This window comes from Pocillopora verrucosa, chromosome 2 (genome assembly GCF_036669915.1).
Source record: "Pocillopora verrucosa isolate sample1 chromosome 2, ASM3666991v2, whole genome shotgun sequence".
NCBI lineage: Eukaryota > Metazoa > Cnidaria > Anthozoa > Scleractinia > Pocilloporidae > Pocillopora > Pocillopora verrucosa.
Genome location: NC_089313.1, coordinates 19,756,159 through 19,772,579, shown reverse-complemented (window position 1 = coordinate 19,772,579; position 16,421 = coordinate 19,756,159). Strand labels below are relative to the sequence as shown.

Sequence of the window (16,421 nt, the reverse complement as noted above, 5' to 3'; positions counted from 1 at the left end):
CTTCCAGGTCTGGTCGATGGAAATACAAGGAAAAACAAGGAAGCAGCGTGGTAAATTTAGCAACATGGCATCTTATTTGTTTTCTTTTTTTCGATGCTGCAGCGATGGAAATCTCCCCTTTTGTGCTGTACCTCTATTCTGAGTTATTCTTGGATCGCTAACTGCCACAATTGACTATTTCAGATAAGAATGTTTACAATATATACGTACATATACATACATACATACATATATACACACACTGGATAATTAATTCATATTGTGATCAACGACATAATTTAAACGCAGTATAATATTTGCCCCTTCACTTTATATTTTTTTGCATGACTAAACTCCTAACCTCGATATTCTCCTGTCAAGTATTCAACACCTCTTTCTTCTTCGTTTATTTTTTCAGAGGAAAAACTTAAACTTTCTAGAAGAGGAAATAAGAGAAAAGAAGAATGAAAAGCCAAAAAACCAAAACAAAACAACAACAAAGAAAAAACAACAACAACAAAAACAAGGATTTATGATCAAACCTAACATTCTCCCGACCAGTCGCGGGCTTGGTGTGACATGTTGACCCCAGTCCCCGCAGATCAGTGTAGTAGCCCTACTGGAATTAGCATTTAGAACTATTTCCCAGGGTAGCACCGTGCTTTATTCCACCCATTGTTTCTTTGACGCTCTTTATACATCAGTTTCAGGAAATTAGCTGTGGTAGGCGGTGTTTAGTGATAAAAGGTGTACCTTCCCACGCGTTTTCCTTGTCAAGAAAAAAGCCTTAGGAGTTGTGACGATCGCGATCTTCCGCGAAGAGCAAAGCCTGGTTTTAGCCATCTGTCACGAAGTTTACGTTGGATTACTAAGCAGGGCAGGAGTGCGTTTTCCAGCAAATGAGATGTCAAAGCAGATAGACGTAACGGTGCCGGACTCTGAAACATTGAGCTCAGAGAAATCTAAGCGATTTACGGTAAGCTTTGAACTTGTCCTTTCTAGTATCTCTAAATTGCTTTTGCCAACCAGCTTACTCGTGTTCTTCTGTCCTCTGTTTGCTCCTGATCATTCTCAAATAAAAACAAACAGGTATGCATGGATTATATCACAATAGTCATCGTAATTTACCGGTGAAAGTTACAAGGCTTTTGAAAAAAGTTGCACAGACTTTTCAGGACGAATATGGTTTGGAGTTACCTTGAGCGCAACACTGATGGAGACCTTGTTCTGCACTGTGTCTGATTTGCGGCGATCGAATTTCACATTTCTGAAGGCGTTTCGTCGTTACGTTCAAATTTTATGTTATGTTGTGCTTGATCGAAAAGTAGTACCCGTGAGAATTATCCCTTTCTGTGAATTTAAGGGTTCTTTGAGCTTGTGAGTTATGTTTTGCGATCAATGTTGAAAGAAAGAAGCAAAAGGAGGCAGATGAAGCGATTCGTCCTCCTTAGCCGGAGTTCACCAATTAGCTTACATGTTTCCGATGTCATGTTCATCCCGTAATTGCCCGAAGGTATCCATTCATTAAGAGTTGATTAGGAAAGGACAATTTTGCCATTATTCGCTCTTTCCTAATTGTGGAAAACCTCTCTAAGCTTTTTATCGACTTCAGACAAATGTTCATCTTGTACATTTGAAATTATAACTCTTCATATCTTAGTTTGGACATGAACCGATATATTTCTTAGAATTGCTGTAATCTCTGGTCTAATTGACAGTACCATTTGCACTCAAACGGGCTTTGTATCTGTAACAAAAATATCGCGAGGTATTTTTCATTTATACAAAAATATTTTCTGCTTTTTTTCGACGGACAGGTTATTTTTAATTTGCTTGATAGTTGTGTTTGTCTCGCCAAAAGCCATCAAGTTTTGAGGTCTATTAAATCCACGGTGTATGGCCAGGCTAGCCGAATCTCATATATCACATATGGGTTATATAGTTAGAAAACAGCCAATCGCAAAAGCTGTTTCCTTGTCCTAAGTCACAATAACTTATTTTTACCTTTGCCAGAGTAATACCCTCATAAGATCCATGTAATGTCAATGAAATGTGATAATCCATTTTCAGTTGTCGATAAAAAGTATGTGATCTTTCAAACAATATTCGGTCTAGCCAATTTGGATATTTATTCATTAACCAGAACATTGTTACTGTGAAAGTGTTACAATAAAATTGTATGTTCTTAAAAAATGTAACCTTTATCAAAGAAAAAATCTCCAATCACTCTCTACCAAATTACTAACTGCGTGGTTCCAATGTTTAGACAGCATAGAACATAGTGCAAACAACTTTCTGACATTTTTCCTTCCTTTTAATGTGTAAGGTAATATATTCTATTTTATTTTTAGCATTTATTGTCTGTTGTTTTTTAACTAAAAAATGTTTGAGTATTGTCATGCATAAAGTTAATTTTGTTTCGTATCAAGGAAACCAAAGTTGCCTTGAAAGTTTCATTGTTTCTTTTTCCTATAAAGATGTCACTAAACTTGGCTGGCATTGCATTTGTTATCTACACAATTGTTGTATCCTAAGTTAGAAGAATGACCTTAAAATACAAGGCACACAACATCAGGGCTTTTTGGGTGGTAGAAAGGGTACACTCACTCTCTGGTTTAGAAGTTGTATTAATTTTTTATATCATTTAGTAGGTTCATATAATTATTCAAGAGCCAAAAATGAAGAAGGTTTTGTTTGCAAACACTATGATTGGCCTTGTCAGGAATTATTTACTGCAAATTTGTGTTGTGATTCAAATCGTTCCTCAGTTTGAATTTTTTGAGCTGGTCTTATTATTATTTATATTTATATTTTTCTGATTGTTTACCTTATACATAGAAATAGAATGTTGAAATTGGGACCAGTAAGAAAAATTTGCAATCAGAGAACAATTTTAGCAAAATCATTTTCATGTATAAGCATGGGTCTGATGAAAAGGGAATCTGTTGTATTTATTGAGCATTTCTGATCAATTTTCATCTGATATCATTGGTAGACTTCAATACTGTGTTTTTGTATTTACAATAAGCTTACAACTTGCTCAAGTCTTTTGCTTGTTCAACTGCATAAGATTTTAGTTTTAAACATTAGCAGAAATTTTCTTATGCCAGAACTAGTATTTATGGAGGCTAGAATCAGAAAAAAAGTTCCTTCTTTGCAGGCCCTTATTATCAGTGTTAGACCACTTGCAGATCTCTTGCTGGTTAGCGTTGCTCAAAACCTCAAACGTTCTCCTAGGTGACTACAGCTTGTACTGTTATTCTAATTAGTAGGCTGTCACCCTTAATGAGCAGTAAATAAGGCCTGTTTACAAAACAATCAGACTGTTAAACTGTGGACTTTTTTAACACAAATTATAACTGTTGCCCACTTAATTTCCCCTAATCTTACAAAAGCAACCTACCTCAGTAAAGTAACTGCTTGTCTTGTTTGATATACAACCTGCAATATAAACTCCCTTTTAAAACAAAATGTATTTTTGAAAGCAGTTTTAGAAACTTAAACCATTTTTTCTTATTTTAGGTATACAAAGTACTGATCAAACTACCAGATGGAAGGAGCTACTTTATTTTTAGAAGATACAATGAATTTCATCAGATGTGTGATAAGGTAAAAGGAAGGCAGTGAAGTTCTTAAATAAGTCAAATTGTATGGAAAGCGATGAATAACTAAGATGTTTAAAAATGACTTTGAACAGGCATTTCACATTATGTCCCCTTAATTTTGGTCTTCCAGTGATCTAACTTAAAAATTATTGAAATGCTGTATACTGAAGTGTTTAAGTTGTTCTTCTCTTCACTTTGCCTTTTTTCTTTCAGCTCAAAAAGCTTTACCCTGACTTGCATCTTAAACTACCTGGCAAGAGACTATTAGGAAATAACTTTGACCCTGGTAAGCATAAAAAATAGAACATTGGATGAGAGAGTCCTGGAATTCCCTTCTGCTTTAGGAAACTGGGGGTGTGTTTGGTTTACAATGTATTTACAAAGTATTAAAAAAGAAACCATCTTTTATCTAATTGGCTTGAATGTGAATTTAGGAACTAAAGGCATAGAATTTTGCCATTCAGTGTTCTAGGAATTTAAGGTGATAATTTTTTGCCTTTCTATAGAGTTTATCAAGATCAGAAGAGAAGGTCTCAATGATGTCACACAAAAGATCATCAATCACCCAAAAGCCATTGAAAAGTAAGGTGTTCAGATTAGTTTGACAGAGCAGTTTCCTAAACTGTAGTTTGTGCCAACCTTTTTCGATTTTTTAACTGATTGTTGGGTTGGAATGATGTGATTTGCAGCCCTGAGGTGAGGGAATTCTTCTCACTTGATAATCCAAAGAATGCTGAGAACAATGATGATGATGACCATCCTGGAGCTGATGAGTCTGAGACTCAGGTAATTTTTTTGAATGATTTACTGTACTATAATAAATTATCTCCTCTCAGAACCTTACAGGAACATGGCAGAGTCACAAGAGCACTGAACTCACAAGCCCAAGTTTTAACCTAAAGCTACACCTGTAAATAAGATGATGTGGTTTTCTTTCCTGAGTAGACGATGTAAATTGGCCACCAGCAGAGTTTCTTAGCTGACGTTTCAAGCGTTAGCCCTTCATCAGAGCAAATAAGGGGGGTAAAAGCAGAGGATAAGAAAGCTACCTCCATCTATTCTTGTGCCTGTAAATAGTTAACTGCTTTATATCCTAAAATTTGTAGTTTTTAGCCCTCTAAAATTTGGGTCTAGCTCTGGCTGAATGAGCCCCTTGGCCCAGACTTTACCCAGGGGTGGACCCCTCCTTGAGATGACCTATAGCTTTTTGATATGAGTAATATTGTGCCAAAAAAAGAAAACAAAGCAAAGTATGTGATTCACCAGTATTAAAGTAAAACATTAAATGAGGTTGAAGAATTTAGCACATGAAATGGTATAAAAATAGGAGTTTAGCACTGAAGTTTTGAGCACAACCTCATTTCTGGTGTCTATGTCCAGTTTTAGAGGTGTCTATGCACACAGGGTGTCTTCTCAACATGGTATCCACCTGCATTGCATTAAAGGTGGTCAGAGTAAATTAATAGAGTCTATGTATGGGAGAGGTAATATTTTTAATTTTTTCAACAGGCAAAGGATATGGATGTTGACTTAGCAGGAACAAATAATCCAAAGTGAGTCAATTTTCTTTCTCCCTATAAGCTTCTATAAGCTATAATATAGAGATACTTAATAAGAGCAGTTAAAAAATTCAATTTTGTTTGAAAGAGGAAAACTATGCCTGGTATGAAATATATTTTTTTGTTCGTACTCGAGGTTTATTTTATTTTAGACTAATGTGCACCATAGCTGCCAAATTATCAGGCTTGAAACTCTAAGAATAGAGACAGTCTGGTTTTTTTATTTGTTAGCAATTTTGTTTTTTAACTGTAAATTTGGGTAAATATGATTTGTTCATGGGATATTGGGCTTATTGAAGCCAAGAAAGTTTTACTGCTTATCATGGATGGAATGTTGTATCAACTAATGAGGTTGTTATTGACAAAACTATTTTTATAGATAGAATTATTAGCTATGTGTATTGAAATTAAACAAAAATCGGTGCATTCTCGAGTAAGGTGAATATAAACTGTACTTTCTTCCTATTTCAGGGCAAAACCCAGCGATTTCTTGTTCTTAAAAGTGATTGGAAAAGGGAGTTTTGGAAAGGTGAGTAATTAATTGTTAGACTTCTCCTTAAACATTTCAATAGCTAGGGCTATATTTTGTTCAGATTTGAAGCAGTTATGCAATAAATTTTGCTTTAACTTTAATTATTATAATTTAAAATTATTAAAAAAAAAACTGTTTCAATCAGCCAGTCTGTTTTAAGTAGTCAGGTTAGTCACTCAGTGAGCCAGTGATTGAGCTGGTTGGTCAGCCAATGAGCCAGCAAGACAGTCAGTCAATCACTCTGTCTGTTTGTCTGTCAGCATTGCCTTTAGTTAATCAACAATTGGTTTAATGTCTGACAAATCTTTAGTCATGTTAGTTGGACAGCCATTTCATGTCTTCTTATAAACAAGGCAATTCTAGGTTTCTTTAGATGTTATCTTTCTGTAATTTTCATTTATTTACTAGTCAGTGATGTTGTTATATCATCATCATTTGTTTAGGTATTCCTGTCAAAGAACAAGGCAGAGGATAAATTCTATGCCATCAAAGTTCTCAACAAGGCTGCTATCAGGAAAAGAAATGAGGTAAGTGAGTCAATGGGTACATTTTACACAAAGTTATTTCCTTATTCCCACCTACCAGGTGGGACAATATAATGTTTGCTGTTTCCCTTTATGGTGTGGGGCTCTCGATTATTCAGCAAGGCTTGCTTTTTTATCACTATGGTATGATTATTTTAGGCAAAACATATCATGGCAGAACGGAACGTGCTGCTAAAGAATATCAAGCATCCATTTTTGGTGGTAAGTTTTCTGATTGCCTGTTTGTCATGAAAAACTTATTTCAAAACTTTGAGTGGGCTATAACAGCTTAACCTTTCACAGACTAACCCTCCTTGCCAATCCAGTCTAGGCTAAGACAGCTCAGACCCAATACTATGCCATTAGCTGCTTAGAACTTTCTCAAATTAAATCTACAGTACGAAGATGTTTCTGTTTCTATTGGGTCCTTATATTCCCCTTTCCTGCATGAGCATGTCACTTTGATGTTTAACAGAGAAATATATCTTACATTATTTCATCCAGTACTGTGTAACTAGATGAAATTAAAGACACAGTTATTTTGATCTAATACAGGGTCTTCACTACTCTTTCCAAACAAGGGACAAGCTTTACTTTGTTTTAGATTATGTCAATGGTGGAGAGGTAGGTTTGAAAGGGATAAAGGTCGAACTTGGAAAACAAAAGAATGAATCCAAAATGAACTAAATCTGAGGACTTTAGGTTCCTATGTCTTTTGATGTCTTTGAAAATTGAAACAATTTCTGGGATCTACCTAAACGTCCTGTGAAAATGTATGTAACTAAATGTTTCCTATATTTAGGTTTTTTTTAGAGTTGTTGCAACAGTGCCACAATCAAAATTTATACTTCACAGTTACAAGCATTTTGTTCCAAATTTTGTAACATGCAACCTGTGGTGTTGTTTTCTAATGTATAACTATAAATTTTCTTTTTATATATAAAACACTTTTATTTGGTAAATGGCAGGTTTTTTCAGCAATGGATGTTTTTTGTTAGATTGAAAGCCTTGCATTATTTCCTTTTAGCTTTTCTTTCATCTGCAAAGAGAGAGATATTTCCCTGAAGCAAGGTAGGTTATGTTCTCATTTCTAAATAGCATCAGGCATAAGTCTGTTAAAAATTATCTCATGAGCTAATGGAAATGAAAGCTGGTGGGGGTTGATTTTTGACGGAGGATCAAGTTTTTTTTCTTTTTCTCACTGGTCTCCTTGTGATACAAAAACAGTCTGGGTCTCAACTCTCAGCCAGATTCAATCTTTTTCTTAGATGCTGTACTAACTGAGTTCCAAGGAACTTGGTGGAGACTTTGGTTATATACTAGTTTCTTTATGTGACTGCATACTGCTAGGAACAGCAATTTTAAGAGTCTCCTTTGCGGAGGTACCATTGTAAGATGGCAAATTTTGAGTGAAATGTAATTGACAAACATACAGATGATATATATTCAGTAAGTTAGTTGACTCAATTTTGTGCTTTCAGGGCAAAGTTCTATGCTGCAGAAATTGCATCAGCAATTGGGTATCTACACTCTCTTAAAATCATTTATAGGTGGGTGGAGTAATCAGTTAGATTTGGAAGCTTAAGATTTACCTATTTGGTTTGTTATAAGTGTGATATTAAGCTCAAAATGCTACTCATTGTTGAGAATACTTCGTCCATAACACACTCCATGTAGTGTACTGTAGCATTATGTCAATTACTTGAAAGTATTGTATTGCTGTTGGTTCACAAGAGACAAATCAGTGATTGCTATCCTAGGTCAACTTTCCACACACTGTGAAGTGCTCATATACTGTGTTTTATTTTCAGGGACTTGAAACCAGAAAACATTCTCTTGGATTACAAGGTAAGTGTATTTATGTGTTGTTAGTTTGTTAATGCTTGTCCTGTCATTGGTGTAAGACGAGCAGTTAGATTAGTATTTTCCTCTTTAGTTGCAATAGTTACAACTGAAAAAAGCCCTGATAAGTCTTAAAGATTCTCTATAATCTGTGGTGATTTTTGGTATTGAGAGAATGAATTTTTAACGTGTATTGTTCTGTTTGAAGGGTCATATAGTTTTAACAGACTTTGGACTTTGCAAGGAGGGAATAGAAACGTCTGGAACAACATCAACATTCTGTGGCACACCAGAAGTATGTAGCACAATACTTATTACATTTGGTTCTTGCTCTTATTTTTCACAGTTTTAAATGCATTTTAGGTTTTTTTGCAATTATTCAGTGCTATTGTAGGCTGCATGATGAACGAAATTTCTGAAAGATGTGTTAAAGGCCATTTTCAGCCTTGATGCAATGTGTGCCTCGACCCAATTTCCAGTAATTGTGAAGAATAGCTCCCCAAAAAACCTGTCAGCCAACTGTTGGCCGACAGACGACCAACTGTTGGCCAACTGTCGGCCAACAGTTGACCGACAGTTGGCCGACAGGTTTTTTGGGGAGCTCTTCTTCACAATTACCGGTTTCAACAAGCTACCGACAGGTTACCGACACGTTACCAACAGTCGGCCGACTGTCGGCAGACAGGTAGCCAATATTTCGGGCAAAACCTGTTGGCCGTCTGTCGGCCAACTGTCGGCCGACAGACGACCAACTGTCGGCCGACAGTTGACCGACAGTTGGCCTACAGGTTTTTTGGGGAGCTCTTCCTCACAATTACCCAATTTCCTGTAACATGAAATTCCCAGATTACTGAAAACCTTCTAAGCTTGTCTTTCTTAAGAGCCATCCTGGACATATAGTCAAATGTTTTACAATAAGTACATTTGCCGTTCATCATTTTACAGTTTCTTTACAGTATTTTGAATTTTGTCTGGTTGAATCTGAGAAAATGTTTTTTTAAGTATCACTCATGCTTGGATCTCTTGGTACTCTGTGAACAGAGGCGGCAAAAAGGATAACTTTCCAATTTTTTCACTTTCTAGAAGCGCTTGAGGTTTCTTAATAAAGATAAAATATTTCCCAATAGGAATTTCTATTTTTCAAAGAGAAATATGGAAAAATGTCAGACTGCTGGATGTTTAGTCATTGGAAGACTGTTTTTGGTAGTGTTTGGTCATGTCCACTGAAAATTTTCTAAGTGTCATGCTTGGATCTCTTCATACTCTGTGTACAGAGTCGGCAAAGCGGACAATGTTTGAATTTTTCCACTTTCTAGAAGCCCTTGAGGATTGTAAATGAAGGTAGAATATTTTTCAAGGAAAAATTGGTATATTTCAAAGAGAAATATGGAGTTATTTGAGGAAGGTGTCTAGCCATGTCATTAAAAAGTTTCTAGGTGTCAAGCACTTGGATGGCTTTGTACTCTGTATACAGGGTTAGCGAGAAACATCAGGTTCAAAATTTTTGGGCTGCCTGGTTAGCAAGGATAGCAAACTTCACTAAAAAAATCAATGTATGAATGAAAACGTCGTGGATCAACATTTTCACCCTCCTCAAAAAGCTTTCAAGGATTTTTTTGTTCTTCTTTTACAACAGCCCATGCATAAGCATTTACTGTCTCAGAATTTACAAAATGAATGGATTCATCTGATTCCATACCGGATTAAAACGTATAGAACTGTTTTACAAAGAATTATTTTGACAAGCTCACCAAACTCATCGGAGAAAACGCAGAAGCTATTTTGAGACAATGTGACAAGGTAAAAATAACTGACCAATCAGAGGCATTATATATAAGGTTGGAAATGGGCCTTTAACCCTGTAGTGCAAAAGATGTGAAAGTTGATTATCCCAACACATATGCCAGTACATTTCATTGTTGGCTTTTTCTGAAAATGTTTTGTTCTATGAAAGAATGATTTTTTTGTTGGTCATTTTTTCATTCTCTGCTTGGATGTGTTTGATTTGCTTTGAGAATGAAAGTGTTGGTCATTCCTGAAGGCATGGCCTAAGGGTTCATAAACTGGACTAAGAAATAAGTCAGTGGTTAATTATTCTACCTCTTTTGTCAAAGATACTGACGGAGGAAACAAAGGCATGAATAAACACTTCTCTTTTATTGTATGTGATTTACAGTACCTTGCACCAGAAGTTCTTAAGAAACAGGAATATGACAATTCTGTTGACTGGTGGTGCCTTGGTGCAGTCTTGTATGAAATGATGTATGGTTTGGTAAGGCAATACTTTCCTTTACTGGCCATATTTTTTGCTTGAAATTGTTTTTTTTTTTAAATTGAAACATATGTCATTGTTTTCCCCAAAAGTACCAGTGCTTATCATAGGGGGTTACAATGTTACATCTTTTATTTCAGTTATGCAGGCTCACATACTAATATGCAAACCACACTGATAACCAGTGCCTCACTAAATAGTACATTAAGTGCCAGATGGCAGGCTAGACATAGAGGAAGCCCTCAGGTAGAATACCCTAGTCCCATAGCTGATAAATCCCTGTAACCAAGTCTTAAGCCCCCATTCTTGGTACTAATAAACACTGATTAGATTGGTGCAATGTATGGGATGGGTGGGGGAATGCTTGGCACAACTGTGGGACTGAAGAACAACCACTACGAAAACTCCTCTTGAACATTGATATCCAACTACAATGTTGTGCTGGTTTTCCCAAATTAGCCTGTAATTGTGTTACAATTATTGCTAACCAAAAAAGTGTCTGCTAAGCTCCTGGGAAATGAGTAAAGGGAGTTGGTTTTGAAAGAAACTGTGGTGCTGTGTCAGTGGGGGTATGATAAGATAATTTGGTTTCATCGACCAAGTTGATAATGTAATTAGCCCACTGTAAAGAGTTTGTAATGCTGGTGTTTCAAGCATAAGCCCTACATCAGGGCAAATCAACAAAGGGCTAACACTTGAAACAATAGCTTTAGAAACTCTTCACAGTGCCCAGTTTATGTTATCAACTAAGGTGATAAAAACAATTTCTCTTAAGCTCCAGTTGTTAAATTTAAATTTGTTAAATTTAAAAATACATGTAATAAATGATATTAACAGTTTATAAATTTATAATAAGGACAGATTCAATAGTAAGTATAAAAAAATGCTTGTACTTGCTTTATGACAGCCGCCATTTTACAGTCGCAATACAGCAGAAATGTATGATAACATTTTGCACAAACCGCTGCGTCTGAGGAGTAACATTTCTGAGAGTGCAAGGACCCTTCTTGCAGGGGTGAGTGAATCTGTGAGTTACAATGTATATACACCAGACTGTTACTGAGGTTAAATTTCAAATCTTTGAGCAAATTGTTTGTAGTAATTACACAAACTCTTTCACATAACCCACACTCGTGAATCACTCATGCCCCTATTTCAAAGCCAGAGGTAATGTTACAAAATGGTTTCTAATATTAATTTGTCCAGACTTGAATGCTTCACAAGGAATTAAATGAATTTGATGTGGCCTATGAGGAATCATTGTTGAATTTTATTTGAAATACATTGATATTTGGGGAAAAATATATATATGTTGGATGTGATAAAAATTGGCAGCTGTTGTTATGGTGTGTATTAAGTTTCAAGATCTCATAGTGATGAATATTAACACAATGAACTATTTTGTCACATTCCTCTCGTAGCTTCTGCAGAAGGATCGCACTAAAAGATTTGGACGAGATGATGATTTTGTAAGTGAACTCTGTGTGAATGTTTAGCATGTGATCAAACCAACTTGTCATCGCATTGCAGGGTGTTAGACAAAAAGAGGAACATTGTTTCTTAATCTAAATAAAGATAGCCTGAAAGGTGTGGAACTTTGTTAATTGTGCAGAGAGAAAAAGACCCACATGCAGATGCTACCATCTCTAAGTGGAATATAGATATTTTGAATGGAGATAATAGTGACGTGGTACATAGTAGATCAACTAATATGAATCGTAAAATGTTGGATCATGAGTTGTATCAAACTACAATGCGTTGATGCATTGATTTCATTTCTGAACAGGATGAAATAAAGAATCATGCATTCTTTAGATCCATTGACTGGCAGTTGTTATATGACAAGAAGATAGACCCACCATACAATCCAAATGTGGTGAGTTGTTCAGCTCTTTCTTTCAAACTTTGTTCTCAGTTTCAATGTTATTTCTTTACTTTTTAACTCCAGGAGTTGAAAGTGAATTCTCCTAACTCATGTTACCTCAGCCTTAGAATTTGGTTTCACAACCAAACAGTATCCCCTTATTCTTGTTGTATGTTATGTAGACAGTGTATGAAAACTGTAATTAGAATCTACATTCAGATTAGTTCTGAAGTGTAAGGATTAGTGCTGTACCATAAATATGGCAAGTGCAACAAAGATCATGAAAGCGAGGGGAACACCTAGTAGACAACAGGGGTTTATTTCTCATTCAAAGCACATCCAAACTCAGCATTATTTAAGTGGTGTATAAAGACTAGTCTTATGGAAGTCTTTTCTTTGTTGTGTTAACAGAGTGGTCAACTGGATCTAAAGCATTTTGATCCTGAATTTGTGCGGGAACCAGTACCAGGTGTGTTGTTTTTTTCTGATGTCATAACTCAATGATGTGACATCAAGACATCCTGAAATACAACTTTTTTTTTTTTTTTTCGTTGGAACTAGTCCTCTAATTCTTAGAAATACACGGACAAAGTTAACATTTGGGGTTTAATTGCCAAGTACTAGCTATGTTATCATGTGTCTTAAGTTCAAAATTTTAACTGTGTTTTACTGGAAACAAACAAGTGCCTATCATCCAAAGGGTAACCAGTCAACTCGCCGACGGACCAACTCGCCGACGCCAACTCGCCGACGTATAAAATCGAGTAGAGACGTCGGCGAGTTGGTCGTCAATCCAATACAACTTATTAGAAGTTAAACATACAGAAAAGTAAACGATATTTAGTAAAAAAAAAACTGGTGAACATTGGTGAACATCAAACAGAAGCTTAAACATCGGTGAACATTGGTGAACATGTTTTCTTAAAAAATCTGAGCGATTGACATGATGAGTCTTTACGGTGTTGTTGTCACATAACTATCTCGTTCGCGTCTGAAGCTGTTAGAGTCATTGGCGATGTTTACTTTACTTTGTTCGCCTTGAGATCCTTATAAACTTCGTTGCAAATAAAAATAATTGCTTTTTACTAAAGATCTTGTCTAGAAAGCCAAGTTTTCATTAAAAATCTGACCGATTGTCATGATGAGTCTTTACAGTGTTGTTGTCACACAATAACTCGTTCGCGTTTGAAGCTGTTAGAGTCATTGGTGATGTTTACTTCGCTTTATTCGCCTTGAGATCCTTATAAACTTTGTTGCAAATAAAAATAATTGCTTTTTACTAAAGATCTTGTCTAGAAAGCCAAGTTTTCGTTAAAAAATCTGAGCGATTGACATGATGAGTCTTTATGGTGTTGTTGTCGCGCAATAATTATCTCGTTCGCGTCTTAAGCTGTTCTAGTCATTGGTGATGTTCACCAATGTTCACCAATGTTTAAGCTTCTGTTTGATGTTCACCAATGTTCACCTGTGTTTTTTCACTAAATATCGTTTAATTTTCTGTATGTTTAACTTCTAATAAGTTGTATTGGATTGACGACCAACTCGCCGACGTCTCTACTCGATTTTATACGTCGGCGAGTTGGTCCGTCGGCGAGTTGACCGTAATTCATCCAAAGCAGCAGACTGTGAAACAGAATTGTTTGGGATACGTTTATATGCTGATCAGTTTCCAATGATTTAATGTTAATGAATATCAACTAGTGAAAATTGACTTAGATCATCAATCATTCATTGAGTACCTTTCAAGTGGATATCAATTGCTGTGAATTTTTTGAATTGTCAGGGAGTATAGGTGTCACCAACAGAGATAAACAATTAAGGCCTTCTACCAAACATTAATGCACCGTTTTTTTGTTTTTGTTTTTTTTTTGGATATGTTTTTTTAGACCTGTGTCACGAGATTGATTGAAAGTTTAAGGTTTCTTTCATAGTTTTTGGCCAGGGTGCCAAGCAGAATGCAAATATTCCTAATTTTGAATTTTTTTTTTCAAATACAACAACTAATTCTACATTTTCACTTGAATCCATAGGATCAGTTGGTAAATCTGCTGACTCTGCTTTCTTGAGCGCCAGTGTTGATGACCCAGATGATGCATTTGTAGGCTTCACCTATGTTCCCCCAACAGATCTTACAGAATGAGTTTCAACAAACAATTTAACTTGAATGTAAATTTCCAAACAATGCATGATAATCAGAAGTTTATCCTCACCAAGCTCATCCCTTTTTTTTTTTTGGCATCCTTTCTGCACTTTATTCATTATATGGTTAGCATGTACTCACTAAGAATCAGCAACTATCTTATTAAGTGATGTAAAAAATAAAATCTTTGGTGATCACTGTGGCCAATTAACAGAAAGGAGAACAAGTAGATACATGTAGTGAAACTTAACTGCCAAAGCATGAGTGACAATCATGATTGGTTTAAGTCTTGGATCTAATTAGTAAAGAAGGTTGTACAAGATTTTTAAACCTATTGTAGAGCATAGTTAGGGAAAACAAAATCAATTTGTCCATGCTCTTTTGAATTTAGTGACAACTTTCTCTGTGTTAGGTAACTCCCAATGAAGAGAAAAAGAAATCGGTTGAAACATGCTTTAAACAAACACTTGTGAATATGAAAATGATTATATTATAAGAATTACAATGTACATATACAAGGTGGTGTATTCTTGAATGGCAATGGGCCTCTTGCAGGGGAACAAGCAATGAGTGAAGAGAGATTGCCAAAAAGTCTAAGTGTAGGAACCGTTTCAAGGAAATGACCCTAAAGTGATTTGTATGGCAAACTCCAGATTTAAAGATTCTTGTGTACAACTTTACAGACCCAGCCTTTCCTCTTTCTTATTTTCTTTTCATATTTTTTTTGTCATTTTTCAAAATTTCAGAGGCTTGTGAAGGTTGCCATTATTATTCATTGAGTGGTTTTGTTTGCGAGGTTTACTTTTCAGTTAATTTGAAATGTTATTGTGTTTCACCAGAGAATCCCTTAGAAATCCTTATTTGCTAGCTGGGTGAATGACTGATTATGCGATGTGTAATTAAGGTAAAAGAAACTCTTGATTTCTTCTTCAGAATTCATGAAGGTGTGAGTTTCAATTTAAGTCAAATGCTCCCCTAAAAAAAGTGCTATTAATTAAGTCATGGTTGATTTCCCTGTGATTTGAGAATTATGGAAAAGTCTCTTGAAACAAAAGCAATTAAGTAAAAGCACAACATTCTTTTTATTAAGAACTCACTTGGCAATCAGCTGTCTCCAGTTTTCAACTGCTCTCTGCACTATTCTGCTTAATTGTGTCATATTTTTGGTCCGTGGCACTCTATATTGACATTCGCAACATTTCTCAACACAAAAGTTAGGTTATTATTTTTCAGGTATGATATTCTTTCAGTTTTGTTCAGACATCGTTCTTGAAACTTGTTGAGCAATAACAATTTACATTTTTGTAACCGTAATACTTAACATACAATTGTCAAAAAATTAAATACATCAATGTGATACATAAATAAAGTCAAGTTTAAATCATATTCTTCATTATTTTCTTCATGCTTGCATTTGCATAAGGTACAGGGCAACAGCTGACATTTAACTGTACGAGAAGTACAGGGCCCCCTGCTTACCATAAACTGTACGAGAGGCACAGATACAAAAAAAATGTACCAGAGGCACACGGCGTCTGCCGACATTAAGCTGTGCGAGAGGTACAGGGCACCAGCTTACATTAAACTGTACAAGAGGTACATGGCACCAGCTTACATTCAACCGTATGAGGTACGAGGAACCAGCTTACATCAAACCGTACCAGAGGTAAAGGACACCAGCTTGCTTTAACTGTACGAGAGGTACAGGGCAGCAGTTTGCATTGAACTGTACCAGAGGTAGAGGGCACCAGCTCACAATAAACTGTACGAGAGGCAGAGGACACAAGCTTACATTAAATTGTACAAAGGGCACAGAGTACCAGCATGTAGTAGCCTGTACATGAGGTGTAGAAGGCCAGATATTAGGAACCTTAAGCTGCCAGGACGGCAACGCCAAGGAAGACTTCGATTAAAAAATAAATTTCTACTGTTAGTTAGAATTTCAAAATGGCTGCATGTGTTAACCGTCTCATACGGCACCACACCTCAACTTCAGTATAGCGTTTAAAAGGAGCGTTGGGTTGCAAATGGAATTTAAAATAATTTGCCGTCGCGGTTTCGGTTCGCAGACGACGCAAATTGTGTTGATTTCACGTTGTTGTTT

The 16,421-nt window shown here is 35.9% G+C and overlaps 1 protein-coding gene across 1 annotated transcript; it reads left to right on the top strand.

Moving 5' to 3' along the window:
* Positions 1-589: 589 nt before the first annotated feature.
* LOC131790578 (serine/threonine-protein kinase Sgk1-like) lies at positions 590-15,703 on the top strand. Its single transcript, XM_059107796.2, has 20 exons — positions 590-955; positions 3,502-3,588; positions 3,798-3,870; positions 4,091-4,166; positions 4,274-4,370; positions 5,094-5,137; positions 5,615-5,672; positions 6,119-6,202; positions 6,359-6,421; positions 6,755-6,823; positions 7,227-7,270; positions 7,681-7,749; positions 8,011-8,047; positions 8,250-8,336; positions 10,218-10,313; positions 11,221-11,328; positions 11,735-11,782; positions 12,100-12,189; positions 12,589-12,646; positions 14,208-15,703. The coding sequence occupies exons 1-20, from the start codon at positions 884-886 to the stop codon at positions 14,315-14,317; spliced, it is 1,470 nt and encodes a 489-aa protein (XP_058963779.1). The 5' UTR covers positions 590-883; the 3' UTR covers positions 14,318-15,703.
* The last annotated feature ends 718 nt before the right edge of the window (positions 15,704-16,421 follow it).

Coding starts and splice junctions, on each gene's coding strand:
- LOC131790578 (XM_059107796.2), top strand. CDS start 884: ATGTCAAAGCAGATAGACGTAACGGTGCCGGACTCTGAAACATTGAGC. Junction 5,673..6,118: donor GAAAAGGGAGTTTTGGAAAG/GTGAGTAATTAA, acceptor TCATTTGTTTAG/GTATTCCTGTCAAAGAACAA. Junction 6,422..6,754: donor TCAAGCATCCATTTTTGGTG/GTAAGTTTTCTG, acceptor GATCTAATACAG/GGTCTTCACTACTCTTTCCA.